The sequence below is a fragment of the Oncorhynchus mykiss genome, chromosome 1 (genome assembly GCF_013265735.2).
Source record: "Oncorhynchus mykiss isolate Arlee chromosome 1, USDA_OmykA_1.1, whole genome shotgun sequence".
Taxonomy (NCBI): Eukaryota; Metazoa; Chordata; class Actinopteri; order Salmoniformes; family Salmonidae; genus Oncorhynchus; species Oncorhynchus mykiss.
Window position 1 is genome coordinate 17,771,623 of NC_048565.1, and position 14,875 is coordinate 17,786,497.

Genomic DNA, 14,875 nt, shown 5'->3' on the forward strand with positions numbered 1-14,875 from the left:
TTGACCGGGGTGCATGTGGGGACAGTCGGCGATGAGGTCCGGGTCCAGGATGTCCTTAGGGGGGACCCAGCACCTCTCCTCCGGGCCATAACCCTCACAGTCAACCAGGTATTGGAAAACTCTGCCCCTATCGAACACTCAGTAGGCGTCTTGCCGTGTACGGCGGATGGCTGTCGATGAGACGGGGAGGAGGGGTGGGCCTGGAAACAGAAGACATAGAGCTGTGAGACAAGTGCTTAATCCTGGACACATGAAAGTGGGATGTATATGGAGGGTACTGGGCAACAGAAGATGAACAGCAGTGGGACTAAGGACTTTAGAGATGGGGAAAGGACCAATAAAACGGGGAAAGTTTACTGGACTCCACCCAGAGGGGCATGTCCCGCGTAGACAGCCATACCCTCTGCCCGAGACGATAGCGGGGAGCTGGAGTTCGGTGGTGATCGTCTTGTCAACAATACCTGGAGGTGGTCTTGAGAAGAGCAGACCAAGCTCTCTTCTTGGTATACCGACAGTGGAGGACGAACATCTGGGCCGAGGGTATGTTGATCTCTTCTTCTTGCTCTGGGAAGAACGGGGGCTGATACCCTATGGACTCGATGGGCGAGAGCCCAGTGGCCGAGCAGTAAAGAGTGTTCCGGGCGTACTCCACCCACACAAGTTGCCGGCTCCAGGTGGTGGGGTTGGTCGAGACGAGGCACCTAAGCATCGGCTTCAGGTCTTGATTGGCATGTTCCATCTGGCCGTTGGACTGGGGATGAAGCGTCGACCTCGACCTCAGCCATATCCCTGGTCTCGATGGATGAGAATGGGGGCTGTAGTAAACCGATGCTTAAGGTTCAAAAACCCCATGTCTACAGCTGGGTACCATGTGAACGGCCCCTTGGGAGAAGTGAGTTTAGAGAGGGGAGCAGCCAGGGTGCTGTAGCCCTGAATGAAGCGGCGGTAGAAATCCCAAATCCACCACCTCTCTCACATTTTCATGATATATCTGAACATCCCCTTCAGCGATGACGTATCCCAGAAAGGAGACAGTGGAGCGGTGAATTCACACTTCTCTGCTTTCATGAACAACTGGTTCTCTAGGAGGCGTTAAAGAACTTGTCGGACATGGAGAAAGTGTTCTTGAGCAGAACAGGAGAAAACAAGGATGTCGTCGAGGTAGACAAACACAAATCCATTCAACATGTGACGAAGCACATCGTTGACCAGGGCCTGGAACACTGCGGGAGCGTCCAAACGGCATGACCAGGTACTCATAGTGTCCACTAGCTGTGTTGAAGGCCGTCTTCCACTCCGTGGTTGCCCCCTGGAGAGGTTTGAAAGTCAAGGAGAGGAGTGGTGTCATTGAGGCCCCGGTAGTTGATACATGGACGTAGGGCCTTGTCCTTTTTTTCCACGAAGAAGAATCTTTCGCTGGCAGAGAAGGCAGAAGGACGAATGCTCCCAGCAGCCAGAGAGTCCTCAGTGGTCTCAGGGCCAGACAGGGAATATTGTTATTCTGTACAGGCATCCTTATTTTTCACCCATCTACTAATAGGGGCTCTTCTTTGTGAGGCATTGGAAAACCTCCCTGGTCTTTGTGGTTGAATCTGTTTGAAATTCATTGCTCTGCATTTCAGATAATTGTATGTGTGGTACAGAGATTAAAAAATCATAAACACTATTATTGCACACAGAGTCCATGCAACTTATGTGACTTGTTAAGCACATTTTTACTCCTGAACTTATTTAGGCTTGCCATAACAAATACATATTGACTCAAGACATTTCAGCTTTTTTTTTTTTTTGAATTAATTTGTAAAAATTTTGAAAAAGATAATTCCACTTTGACATTAATGGGGTATTGTGTGTAGGACAATGACAAAAAAAATCAGGCTGTACAACAACAAAATCTGGAAAAAGTCAAGGCGTGTGAATACTTCCTGAAAAAATGTAAATGGGTATTCAACATAATTTTAAAGGGATAATTAACAGAATTTTCATATTTTGTTGATAGTTTGCTTTCCTTGAAAGAAGTCTGTTGGTAGTAAAACTTGAATCCTTTATTTTGGTTTGTAGCCTATAGGTAGCCTGAATTTTTAAAAGTTAGCATAAATGCCAAATAAGTAATGGGAGCAAATCAGTCCTGAATTAACATATGAAACCCTAATATCTTAAAGTTATTTCGCAACATTATCATCTGTGAAGCTATGCATCTGTATAATATTGCCGAGGAATTATAGCCAAGATGTTTACAAAAATGAGTTGAATACTTTTTATAGAAGCCTCATCCATTGGCTAACTGCACAAGTGTTAGATCCCCGTTTGTCACGACCCATAGATAACTTCCACATCTAATTGCAGTAATCCTTTGTCCTAGGTTTGAGCTGAGTGCAAAAATGCGTGAAGCTTGTCTCATTTTGAAGAACCATCTGAATGATGATGTCAAAACACTGAAGAGTAAAGAAGTGGTGAGTTTCAGCATGCCTCTAATTTCTCTGTTTGATAATATCCTGGACATCTTAAATTTCCCATACAATTTCCGGCTAGTTTATTTCCAAAATGCACATAATCTCTCAAGTGTTCCCTCTCAGTATTAAGAGTGATATTTTAAAGTTCCATGACTTGAAGTGTTTATAATCATATTCGTATGATAACCTTTATGTAGTAGTATTCCATCCTTATCCTTATCCCTATACCCCAGACATACCCCTATACCCCTTATCCCTATATCCCTTATCCTTATCCCACATCCTCTCTTCTTCTCCCTTGTCTTGTCTTATAGATCTCCAGCACTCACACTGTGCAGCTGGAATGGTTCCGCATCTCCAGTGCCAAGCTGGCCCAGCAGCCCCGTGTCTCAGACTACCTGATGGCCTTCACAGAAGTCTCCTCTGCCTTGCTGGCCCACGTCGTCAACATTACCGATGGCAATGGCAACACAGCCTTGCACTACAGCGTCTCCCACTCCAACTTCACCGTGGTGGGGCTACTGCTGGACACAGGTTAGTTGGAGTGAGGAGTCTTCACTTATCTTTGGGAAGTTGTGTTAGGGTCAATGTTTATGACCTTAGTGAAGAGGGCCTATTATAATGAATATTCAGAAGTTTGGTTATTTATGGTTTAACTACAGGCATAAACTCACATTAGTTATGCCATGCCCTGGGGTTTCAACAATGTGTGTGTGTGTGCTCTGTGCAGGCATGTGTTGTGTAGATAAGCAGAACAAGGCAGGCTACACTGCGATCATGCTGGCGGCCCTCTCAGCTGTGAAAGAGGAGGATGACATGGTGGTGGTCAGGAAGCTCTTCAGTCAGGGCAACGTCAACGCCAAGGCCAGCCAGGCAAGTCCTTCTCAATCACTTCACATCCACTCTATTTCCTCTGTCAATACTGCTTATGTGTGTTTCTCTAACACTATGCTAACTGGGCTAAGTTGTGTTTAGGCTGGCCAGACGTGGCTGATGCTAGCTGTTAGCCATGGACGGCAGGAGATGGTGCGGGCATTGCTGGACTGTGGCGCTGACGTGAACGTGCAGGATGACGAGGGCTCCACGGCGCTCATGTGCGCCAGCGAGCACGGCCGCGCCGAGATTGTCTCGCTGCTCCTGGACCAGCCGGGCTGTGACATCTCCATTGTGGACAATGTGAGTTCCTTTGCTGTCTGTCTGTCTGTTTACCCTGTACACTCACAAGAGTGTGTCTTGATATGCTTACCTGGCTTCCTCTTCCTGTCCACTTTCCTCATCCTCTACATCTTTTCTGTTTCACGCTGAACTGAAAAAGATAAGAAGATCAAAGCAAGTGCTCTGATAGGCTTTAGCCATATTTCCCATCTTAACATCAGAGCTGCAGATGAAGGACAGGAGAGCAGAGGAGGAAACCACAATAGATTATTGAGATGCACCCAAGAAGTGAATACAAAAACACATATTCAATTTATTTATTTGATAAATTCTTGTTTGTATGAACACTTTTATTTTCTCAATAAGAGAGAATCATTTTAGAATCTATACACCAAGTGTTTTTCTACAGTATGACTTTATAATACATTTTTCCCAGACTACTTTGAACCTCCAGCCCAGACTCATATCTGGGGGAAAATGTGTTAGCTGTGCAGCACATGGATTGGGTTTCAGTAGGACACAGCTGGACTGAGAGGGGCTGGGAAAGTATTTGGGAACATGCTTTTTTTCCCAACCCTGTGACAATTGGATAGAGCTAATTGTTGAGGACTGGGAGACAGACAGAGATGTGGGTTAACCCTTTGCTGGTGTGTAACCTAGAGCGAGGGGGGAGGGGACATTAAGAGCCAGTGTGGGTGCAGGGTTTCGTTCCAGCCTGATTCCAGCGTCACTTAGTTGGTGTGTTGCTTAGCTGCCTAGAAGAAAACCCTGTACCCACACCGGCCCAGCAGTTTAAAACCTCTACAGGATCGGTGGGTCCCCCGTGGGACGGTTGAGCTAACGTAGGTTAATGCGATTAGCATGAGGTTGTATGCAACAATTTATTTTACCAGGACATAGACATATCTGATATTGGCAGAAAGTTTAAATTCGTGTTAATCTAACTGCACTGTCCAATTTACAGTAGCTATTACAGTGAAAGAATACCATACTATTGTTTGAGGAGAGTGCAGTTATGAACTTGAAAATGTATTAATAAGCCAATTAGGCACATTTGGGCAGTCTTGATACAAAATCTTGAACAGAAATGCAATGGTTCATTTAATCAGTCTAAAGCTTTACACACACTGCTGCCATCTAGTGGCCAACATCTAAATTGCGCCTGGGCTGGAATAATACATTGTGGCCTTTCTCTTGCATTTGAAAGATGATGGGAAAAAAAACATTTTTTAAAAACGTGCTTTTTTGAATGTATTATCTTTTACCAGATGTGATGTGTTATATTCTCCACAAACTTCAACGTGTTTCCTTTCAAATGGTATCAAGAATATACATATCCTTACCTCCGTATTACCTTACCTGAGCTACAGGCAGTTAGATTTGGGTGTGTCATTTTATTGGCCAAATTTGGCTCGCAGGTGATTTTATTTGGTGGCCCAGGTTTTCTGAGGATAATATAAACTGTGCCTTCAGGAAGTATTCGCACCCCTTGACTCTCCCCCCCCCCAAAATGGTGTTACAGCCTGAATTTAGAACGGATTACATTGGGATTTTGTGTCATTGGATTACAGACCCCATAATGTCAAAGTGGAATCATGTTTTTAGAAATGTTGTCAAATTAATAACAAATGAAAAGCAGAAGGCCTCCCGAGTGGCGCAGCGGTCTAAGGCACTGCATTGTAGTGCTTGAAGCGTCACAGCAGACCCGGGTTCGATCCCAATATGTGTCACAGCCAGCCGTGACCGGGAGAGCCATGAGGTGGCGCACAATTGGCCCAGCGTCGTCCAGGTTAAGTGAGGGTTTGGCTGGCCGAGATTTCCTTGTCACATCGTGCTCTAGTGACTCCTTGTGGCGGGCTAGGTACCTGCAAGCTGACCTCGGTTGCCTGTTGGACGATGTTTCCTTAGACACATTTGTGCGGATGGCTTAAGCGAGCAGTGTGTTAAGAACCAGTGCGGCTTGGCAGGGTCGTGTTTCGGAGGACGCATGGCTCTCAACCTTTTCCTCTCCCAAGTCCGTAGGGGACTTGCAGTGATGGGACAAGACTTGTATTGGGAAGAGAAAGTGGTAAAAGTACTAAAATAAAATGAAAAGCAGAAATGTTAAGTATTTAACCCCTTTGTAATGGTAAGCCTAAATAACTTAACATAATAAGTTGCATGGACTCACTCTGTGTGCAATTAATAGTGTTTAACCAGATTTTTGAATGACTACCTCATCTCTGTACCCCACCCATACAATTATCTGTAAAAACCTTAATTTGAGCAGTGAATGTCAAACACAGATTCAACACTCAAGACCAGGGAGTTTTTCCAATGCCTCAGAAAGAAGGGCACCTATTGGTAGATGGGTAAAAAAAAAATCTGACATTGAATATCCCTTTAAGCAGGGTGAAGTTATTAATTACACTTTGGATGGTGTATCAATACACCCAGTCACTACAAAGATACAGGCATGAGGCAAATGGCGATTTTAAAACAGTTATAGAGTGGATGTGATAGGAGAAAACTGACGATGAACAACATTGTAGTTACTCCACAATACCAATTTATATGAGAGTGAAAAGAAGGAAGCCTGTACAGAATAAAAAATATTCCAAAACATGCGTCCTGTTTGCAATTAGGCACTAAAGTAAAACTGCAAAAAATGTGGCAAAGAAATTAACGTTATGTCCTGAGTACAAAGTGTTATGTTTGGACAAATCCAACACATCACTGAGCACTATTTTTCATATTTTCAAGTATGGTGGTGGCTGCATCATGTTATGAATATGCTTGTCATTGGCAAGGACTAGGAAGTTTTTAGGATAAAAAGAAATGGAGTAGAGCTAAGCACAGGCAAAATCCTAGAGGAAAATCTGGTACAGTCTGCTTTCCAACAGACACTGGGAGACAAATTCACCTTTCAGCAGGACAATAACCTAAAACACAAGGCCAAATACACACTGGAGTTGCTTACCAAGTCAACACTGAATGTTTCTGAGTGGCCTAGTTACAGTTTTGACTTACCGTAATTTCCGGACTATAAGCCACTACTTTATTCCCACGCTTTGAACCTCGCGGTTTATACAATGACGCGGCTAATTTATGGATTTTTCCCGCTTTCTCAAGATTCATGCCGCCAAAAAACTGAGCACCGTCACATAATGTGACGTAAATCGAGCGCGCTCAAACTTGCCATCATTCTGATTACGGTAGTAATTTTGTCATCCTCATCATGGCAAAGACACAGAGAAATGCATATGATGCAGCTTTCAAGTTGAAGGCGATCGATCTGGCTGTTGGAAAAGGAAATAGAGCTGCTGCACGGGAGCTTGGCCTTAATGAGTCGATGATAAGACGTTGGAAACAGCAGCGTGAGGAACTGACTCAGTGCAAAAAGACAACACAAGCTTTCAGAGGGAAGAAAAGCAGATGGCCCAAAGTATTTGCAGCCACTCGACATCAGTGTAAATCGTGCATTTAAGGTGGCGCTCCTTGTTCAGTGGGAGGCTTGGATGACAAGTGGGGAGAAATCCTTCACTAAAACGGGCCGCATGCGAAGAGCAACTTATGGTCAAGTCTGCCAGTGGGTCCTGACAGCGTGGAGCATTGTCAAAAAATCCACTATCATCAACGGGTTTCGAAAGGCTGCACTGCTGCGTGTTGAAGGGGCAGCATGAGCTCAGCGGGGTATTTGCCTCCGGATGAAAGTGACAAGAGCGACAATGAAAACAATCCAACATCGGATGAAGCAATTCTGAGGCTATTCAACTCCGACACCGAAGGAGATGACTTCAGTGGTTTCAGTGCACAGGAGGAGGAAGATAGTGACCAAGTTAATTTGTTTCAATGTACCGGTAGGCACCTGCGGCTTATAGACATGTGAGGCTTATTTATGTACAAAATACATATTTTTTAATAATTCAGTGGGTGCGGTTTATATTCAGGTGCGCTTAATAGTCCAGCAATTACGATAAATCAGCTTGAAAATCTATGGCAAGACTTGAAAATGGCTATCTAGCAATGATCAACAACCAAGTTGACAGAGCTTGAAAATTTCAAAATAGAATAATGTGCAAATATTGTACAATCAAGGTGTGCCAAGCTCTTAGAGAAGGACTCACCGCTGTAATCGCTGCCAAAGGTGATTCTAACATCTATTGACTCAGGGGGTTGAATACTCTACACACAATACCCCATAATTACAAAGTGAAAACATATTTTTAGAAATTTTGGGAAATGAAATACAGAAATGTCAAAGTATTCACACACCTCAATACTTTGTCGAAGTATCTTTGGCAGCGATTACAGCTTTGAGTCTTTCTGGTTATGTCTCTTGAGAGCTTTCCATGCCTGGATTGTGCAACATTTGCCCATTATTCTTTCAAAATTCTTCAAGCTCTGTCAAATTGGTTGTTGATTATTGCTAGACAACCGTTTTCAGGTCTTGCCATGGATTTTCAAGTCAATTTGCGTCTACAAATGATTTGTAATTACATTCTGGCATATAGCTTATTAATCTTCCTAAACTGTGTGTTGTGGCTATGAATGTGCATGAGTGCTATGTGTATCCTCAGAGGATTTATAGCTAAGCCTGCTCTCCCTTTCGTGTTCCTCCCTCTCTAGGACGGCAGTAATGCTCTGTCCATCGCGCTGGAGGCCTCTCACAATGACACAGCTGTGCTGCTTTACGCCCACATGAACTACGCCAAAGCCCAGACAGCTGTGAGTTCCCCAGACTGGTCTGGAGGCCTGCCTGTTTTTATATGACAAACATCCAGTTAGACCATGAATCCAGTATAGGTTGCACTCACAACATATCTGTGTCATGCACAATGTTGCTACTATTTGAAGTGTGTAATTTTAGCGCTTCGGCTACACTCCAATGTTTAGTTTGGGTGTGGTATGTTGGCTGCTAGTTGAAAGATCCTGTCTTGACATGTGTAGCAGTAGTGACCCATAGAGCACATTCTATAAAGCGCCATGTATTTTTTCCCCTCCAGTTTGTTACTGTTCATTGTGATTTTTGCCCTGTTTTATTACTATCAGGCTGAAAACGTTGGTATATTTCTTTCAGGGGACAACCAAGACTCGAAGCCCCACTAGTCCTCAAAAGACATGGCCTGCTGCGGAGTAATGGGCCACCAATATGGAAAAACAAACATAACTGGACTTGAGCATTGAAAATGCGCCACTGCAATACTACCGCTGTCTACGTAAATATATGTATTTATATAATGGCATATGTCATTCATTTATTTGTATTGTTAATATAATATTATTTTTTCAATAAATGCCTTAAACCGTTATTATATAAGCCAATAATCTGCATTTGCAACAAGGTCAAGGTCTGCAGCATATTTTTCTATGATACAGTAAAGCAGACCTCACATATATTTGCACTCATTGATTGTGTTTAGTTTGAGTTCCCCTCCCCCTTTTAAACGCGCACTCCAGCTATTTAAAAAAAACATTTTCCTGTTGAAAAACAATATCCCACGTATAAATACAGTAATGTACACACACTTAAGGGTACAAAAAATATGTTTTGAGCAAATTAGTGTTTTTTAGACACACGTGCAAACTTCATGGAGTAGGCCATTCGACGGGTTGGTCTGATGGTGCCCTCTGATGTCATCGGCCTCCCCCCTTGCTTGTAGTAACAATAGAGAACACCTGGACCACCTATTTATATGTTTCTTTTGTTAAGTAAATCAGGTGATAAATTAACTGAAAATGAGACTTGAGTAGTAGTCTTCTCAATCTTCATGCCAAAATAGTTCCAAGTTTGCACTAACTGTCTATGCCTTGTATATTCATGTATCTATTTTCATGTAAAAAAAATAAACATATATTTACATAACATGTGACTCTGTTCAATTTTGTACTAAGCAGATATACTAGAAGGTTGCTGTTAATGTTCATTAAATAAGATGATGTAAGGCAGGTATTCCCAAACTGGGGTACGAGTAATGCCGTCCGGGGTATGCCAGATATAAATATGATTCACATTTTAAAAATTAAAAAATATTTGTTTTCTTTTTTGTATTCACATTTTCTAACAGTACATTTATATTTTCCAACGGGGCTATACATTTGGGTGAGTTTCTCTCTCTCGCCTGAGTAGCCTTATTTCACTGCCAAAAATAAAATGAAACCCTCTAGTGTTCAGCGAAATAACAATACAATGTCAAATACAGGTAGCCTAGTCAAATCATTAACATCCAATCACATTAACCATTACTCTCTCTCGAGGGAAACTTTCATTCTTGCTCAGACGTATACATGACAATTTAAAAAAATAAGCCACAGGAGTTTTTTGAGCGAGAATAAAGACGACTTTCGAGTTGTAAGACGTATAAAAGCAACAGATACCATTAATAAGAAGGGGCTAGAAGCGTCTTATATGGTGAGCTACCGAGTGCCTAGGACAGGCAAGCCCCATACTATTGTGGAGGACTTAATTATTCCTGCTGCCACGGATATGGCTGGGACAATGCTGGAGGAAAAGGTCAAACGAAACTATACAGTCAATGACTTCATCAAACAGCATTGTTTCATGACGCATCAGGAGATGTTTTGAAACAATTCCTGCTTTGCATACAAGCCAGTGAATTATATGTGTTACAGCTGGATGAGTCAATAGACGTGGCAGGCCTGGCACAGCTCCTGGTATATGTCCATTACGTTTATGGGGGGTCAATTAAGGAAGACATCCTCTTCTGCAAACCACTGGAAACCAGGACAACATGAGAAGACATTTTTAAAGTACTGTACAGCTTTGTGACATCAAATGGACTTTGGTGGTCAAGATGTGTTGGTATCTGTACTGATGGCACTAAAGCCATGACAGGGAGAGATAGTGGCGTGGTAACGTGAATGCAAGCATTTGCTCCCGGCGCCACTTAGGTACACTGCAGCATCCACCAAGAGGCTTTTGCTGCCAAGGGAATGCCTGACAGCTTGAAAGACGTTTTGGACACTACAGTGAAAAAGGTTAACTTTGATGAAGCAAGGCCCCTGAACTCTCGTGTATTTTCTGCATTATGCAATGATATGTGCAGTGACCATGCTTTTACAACATACATGCGCTGGTTATCAGGGGGCAAAGTATTGGCAGGTTTTTTTAAATTGAGAGATGAGCTTAAAGTTTTCTTTACTGACCATAATTTTCACTTGTCTGACCGCTTGAGTGATGACGAGTTTCTCACACGACTGGCCTATCTGCGTGATGTTTTTTCTCGCCTGAATGATCTGAATCTAGGATTACAGGGACTCTCTGCAACTATATTCAATGTGCGGGACAAAATTGAGGCTATGATTAAGAAGTTGGAGCTCTTTTCTGTCTGCATTAACAAGGACAACACACAGGTCTTTCCATCATTGTATGAATGTTTGTGTGCAAATGAACTCAAGCTTATAGACAATGCCAAATTGGGAGGCGGGTAGCCTAGTGGTTAGAGCGTTGGACTAATAACCGAAAGGTTGCAAGATTAAATCCCTGTAGCCGATAGGGTGAAAATCTGTTGATCTGCCCCTGAACAAGGCAGTTTACCCACTCTTCCTAGGCTGTCCTTGGAAATAAAAATTTGTTCTGACTTGCTTAGTTAAATAAAGGTTAAAAAAAAGTGATATACCGAAGCCCTGTGAGCTGGGTGTGCAATTCCGCAGGTAGTTTCCCGAAACGGATGACACAAACAACTGGATTTGTTATCCTTTTCATGCCCTGCCTCCAGTCCACTTACCGATATCTGAACAAGAGAGTGTCATCGAAATTGAAATAAGCGGTTCTGTGAAAATTTAATTTAATCAGAAGCCAATGCCAGATTTCTGGATGAGGCTGCGCTCAGAGGTTCTTGGCTTGGCAAATCGCTCTGTTAAGACACTGATGCCCTTTGCAACCACTTACCTATGTGAGAGTGGATTCTTGGCCCTCACTAGCATGAAAACTAAATACATGCACAGACTGTGTATGGAAAATGATTTAAGACTGAGATTCTCTCCAATACAACCCAACATTGCGGTTATGTGCATCCTTTCAAGCACACCATTCTCATGAACTCTTTTGGGATAGGGGGCAGCATTTTCACTTTTGGGTGAAATGCGTGCCCAGAGTGAACTGCCTCCTACTCTGTCCCAGATGCTAATATATGCATATTATTATTATTATTGGATAGAAAACACTCTGAAGTTTCTAAAACTGTTTGAATTATGTCTGTGAGTATAACAGAACTCATGGCAGGCGAAACCCTGAGAAAATCCAACCAGGAAGTGGGACATCTGAGGTTTGTAGTTTTTCCAACCGAATACACAGTGTCTATGGAGTCAAGTTGCACTTCCTACGACTTCCACTAGATGTCAACCGTCTTTAGAAACTTGAATGAAGATTCTACTATAAAGGAGGGGCTCATGAGACCTCTTTGAGTCAGTGGTCTGGCATAGTGCCTTGGTCTCATGACGAGCGCTCCCGACAGAGTTTACCTCTCATTCCAGTGCTTTTCTTCAGACATAGGAATTCTCCGGTTGGAACATTATTGATGTTTTATGTTAAAAACATCCTAACGATTGATTCAACACATCATTTGACATGTTTCTAAAGGACTGTAATGGAACATTTCGAGTTTTTATCTGGACGAAGTGACAGCGCCTCATGAAGATTACTGGGCTGAACACGCTAACAACAAGTGGCTATTTGGACATAAATGATGGACTTTATGGAACCGTTCAGTCATTTATTGTCGAACTGGGATTCCTGGGAGTGCCTTCTGATGAAGATCATCAAAAGTAAGTGAATATTTATGGTGTTATTTCTAACTTCTGTTGACTCAAAAATGTTGGATGTTTCTCTGGCTGTTTTGGGCTCTGAGCGCCGTTCTCAGATTATGCTTTTTCCAAAAAGTTTTTTTGAAATCTGACACAGCGGTTGCAATAAGGAGAAGTCTATCTTTAATTCTGTGAATAACAGTTGTATCTTTTATCAATGTTTATTATGAGTATTTCTGCAAAATCACTGGATGTTTTGGAATCACAACATTACTGCAAGTAATGTGCCAATGTAAACTGAGACTTTTGGATACAAATATGCATATTATCGAACAAAACATACATGTATTGTGAAGATCATCAAAGGTTAATGATTAATTTGATCTATATTTCTGCTTTTTGTGACTCCTATCTTTGGCTGGAAAAATGGCTGTGTGTTTTTTTGACTTGGCTGTGACCTAACATAATCATATGTTGTGCTTTCGCTGGAAAGCATTTTTTAAATCGGACATGATGGGTAGATTAACAAGATGTTTATCTGTCATTTGCTGTATTGGGCTTGTTAATGTGTTTCATATTTCCCCCCAAAAAATTTGAATTTCGCGCGCTGCCTTTTCAGCGGAATGTTGTGGAGGGGTTCCGCTAGCGTAACGCCTGCCCTAGAAAGGTTATTAACCTATGGTGACAGTTTTTCATGAACCAATAAGGTTTTATAAGTAAGATGGCTAAATAAAGAGCAAAATTACACCCATCTTCCCCATTATTTATACCTGTGTTTTCTGTCTGTGCCAGTTCAACCAAGTCAACCAGTGTTTTTTTTCTCTTAGCTCCTATTTTTTTTCTCTCGTCTTCCTTTGCCTTGCCTGTCCTGACTCTGAGCCTGCCTGCCTGACCACTCTGCCTGCCCCTGACCTTGAGCCTGCCTGCCGCCCTGTACCATTTTGGACTCTGCCCTGGCTATGAACTCTTGCCCCTCCCCGACCTGCCTTTTGCCTACCCCTTGGATTATAATAAATATCAGAGTTCAAACCGTCTGCCTCCTGTGTCTGCATCTGGATCTCGCCTTGTGTTGTTATACCCTGGTCCTATAAGAGCTCCTTGTTTACTTCCCACGAACTGGGTTGTGACAAAAACACACTCATTCTTATGTTTAATAAATGTATCGTATAGTTTGTGTGTGGCAGGCTTACAATGATGGCAAAAAACAACATTTGAGAGTGCGCTGACCCTCGTGCTAGAGGGGGTACGCAGCTGGACGTTGAATGTTTGAAGGGGTACGGGACTAAAAAGTTTGGGAGACATTGATGTAAGGTATTCTTCTGTCAAACATGATCAAGCCATAAAGGTGACATTTTGTTAAATAGTATTTCAAGCAATAACCATCCTGTCAGACATCAAGCCATCTTTTAATGCAAATTCATGTAATAACATGACATATTATATTGTTTATACAATTTATCACCTGACACAGAACCATGTCTCTAATCTGTGTCAGAGAATCTTGCCTCATAAAATAGGTCTGACTGTCTGTATAGTCTACGGGCCAGACCAGAGCCTTCTGTTGCAATAAAGGGCTCTCATGGCCATAACTACATTTGAGAACAACGAGGTCCGGATTTCAGAATTTTTTTCTAATTTGAAAAATGAATGAATAGTGCAAAATATAAATTTTGTAAACAAAATCAATTACGTGTCAACATCTAAATATTGCTCCCAGCATTGATCAAAGCTCAGAACACTTATATTCTTGATCTGACAGTTCTAATAACACTTGCCTTCTTTGCGAACGAGTGGAATCATGAACAGTGTTTGTTCTTTATGTTCGCCCGGATTGGCTTTTTTTAGCAGCACATTCACCCAGTGGCACATATTCATGGATGACAAGGTTTCCTCAAGAAATGTACCAAGAGAAAAAGGAACTCTTTCGTCTCTGTGTTTTTATAATTTTACTTCTGTACCGCCTGGTACGGCAGCTGCACCGCCCGCAACCGCAGGGCACTCCAGAGGGTGGTGCGATCTGCCCAACGCATCACCGGGGGCAAACTACCTGCCCTCCAGGACACCTACAGCACCCGATGTCACAGGAAGGCCAAAAAGATCATCAAGGACAACATCCACCCGAGCCACTACCTGTTCACCCCGCTTTCATCCAAATAATCAAATCAAATTTTATTTGTCACATACACATGGTTAGCAGATGTTAATGCGAGTGTAGCGAAATGCTTGTAGTGTAGCGAGGTCAGTACAGGTGCATCAAAGTTGGGCCCGAGAGACTGAAAAACATCTATCTCAAGGCCATCAGACTGTTAAATAGCCATTACTGGCACATTAGAGGATGCTGCCCTATATACATAGATTTTAAATCACTGGCCTCTCTAATAATGGAACACTAGTCACTTTAATAATGTTTACATATTTTGCATTACTCATCTCATTTGTGTATACTGTATTCTATCCTATTCTACTTTATCTTAGTCAATGTCGCTCTGACACTGCTTTCCCAAATAATTCTATATTCTTAA

At 42.4% G+C, this 14,875-nt stretch overlaps 1 protein-coding gene across 2 annotated transcripts in view; it reads left to right on the forward strand.

Moving 5' to 3' along the window:
• LOC110496290 (KN motif and ankyrin repeat domain-containing protein 2) overlaps positions 1-9,453 on the forward strand; it is a 36,884-nt gene extending 27,431 nt beyond the window's left edge. For both annotated transcript variants that reach the window (XM_021572139.2, XM_021572213.2), the window contains exons 6-11: positions 2,363-2,453; positions 2,768-2,987; positions 3,184-3,326; positions 3,429-3,629; positions 8,217-8,315; positions 8,668-9,453. In XM_021572139.2, coding sequence (XP_021427814.2) covers positions 2,363-2,453; positions 2,768-2,987; positions 3,184-3,326; positions 3,429-3,629; positions 8,217-8,315; positions 8,668-8,727 — 814 coding nt within the window. In that variant the 3' untranslated portion in view covers positions 8,728-9,453. The remainder of the gene's footprint in view (positions 1-2,362; positions 2,454-2,767; positions 2,988-3,183; positions 3,327-3,428; positions 3,630-8,216; positions 8,316-8,667) is intronic.
• The last annotated feature ends 5,422 nt before the right edge of the window (positions 9,454-14,875 follow it).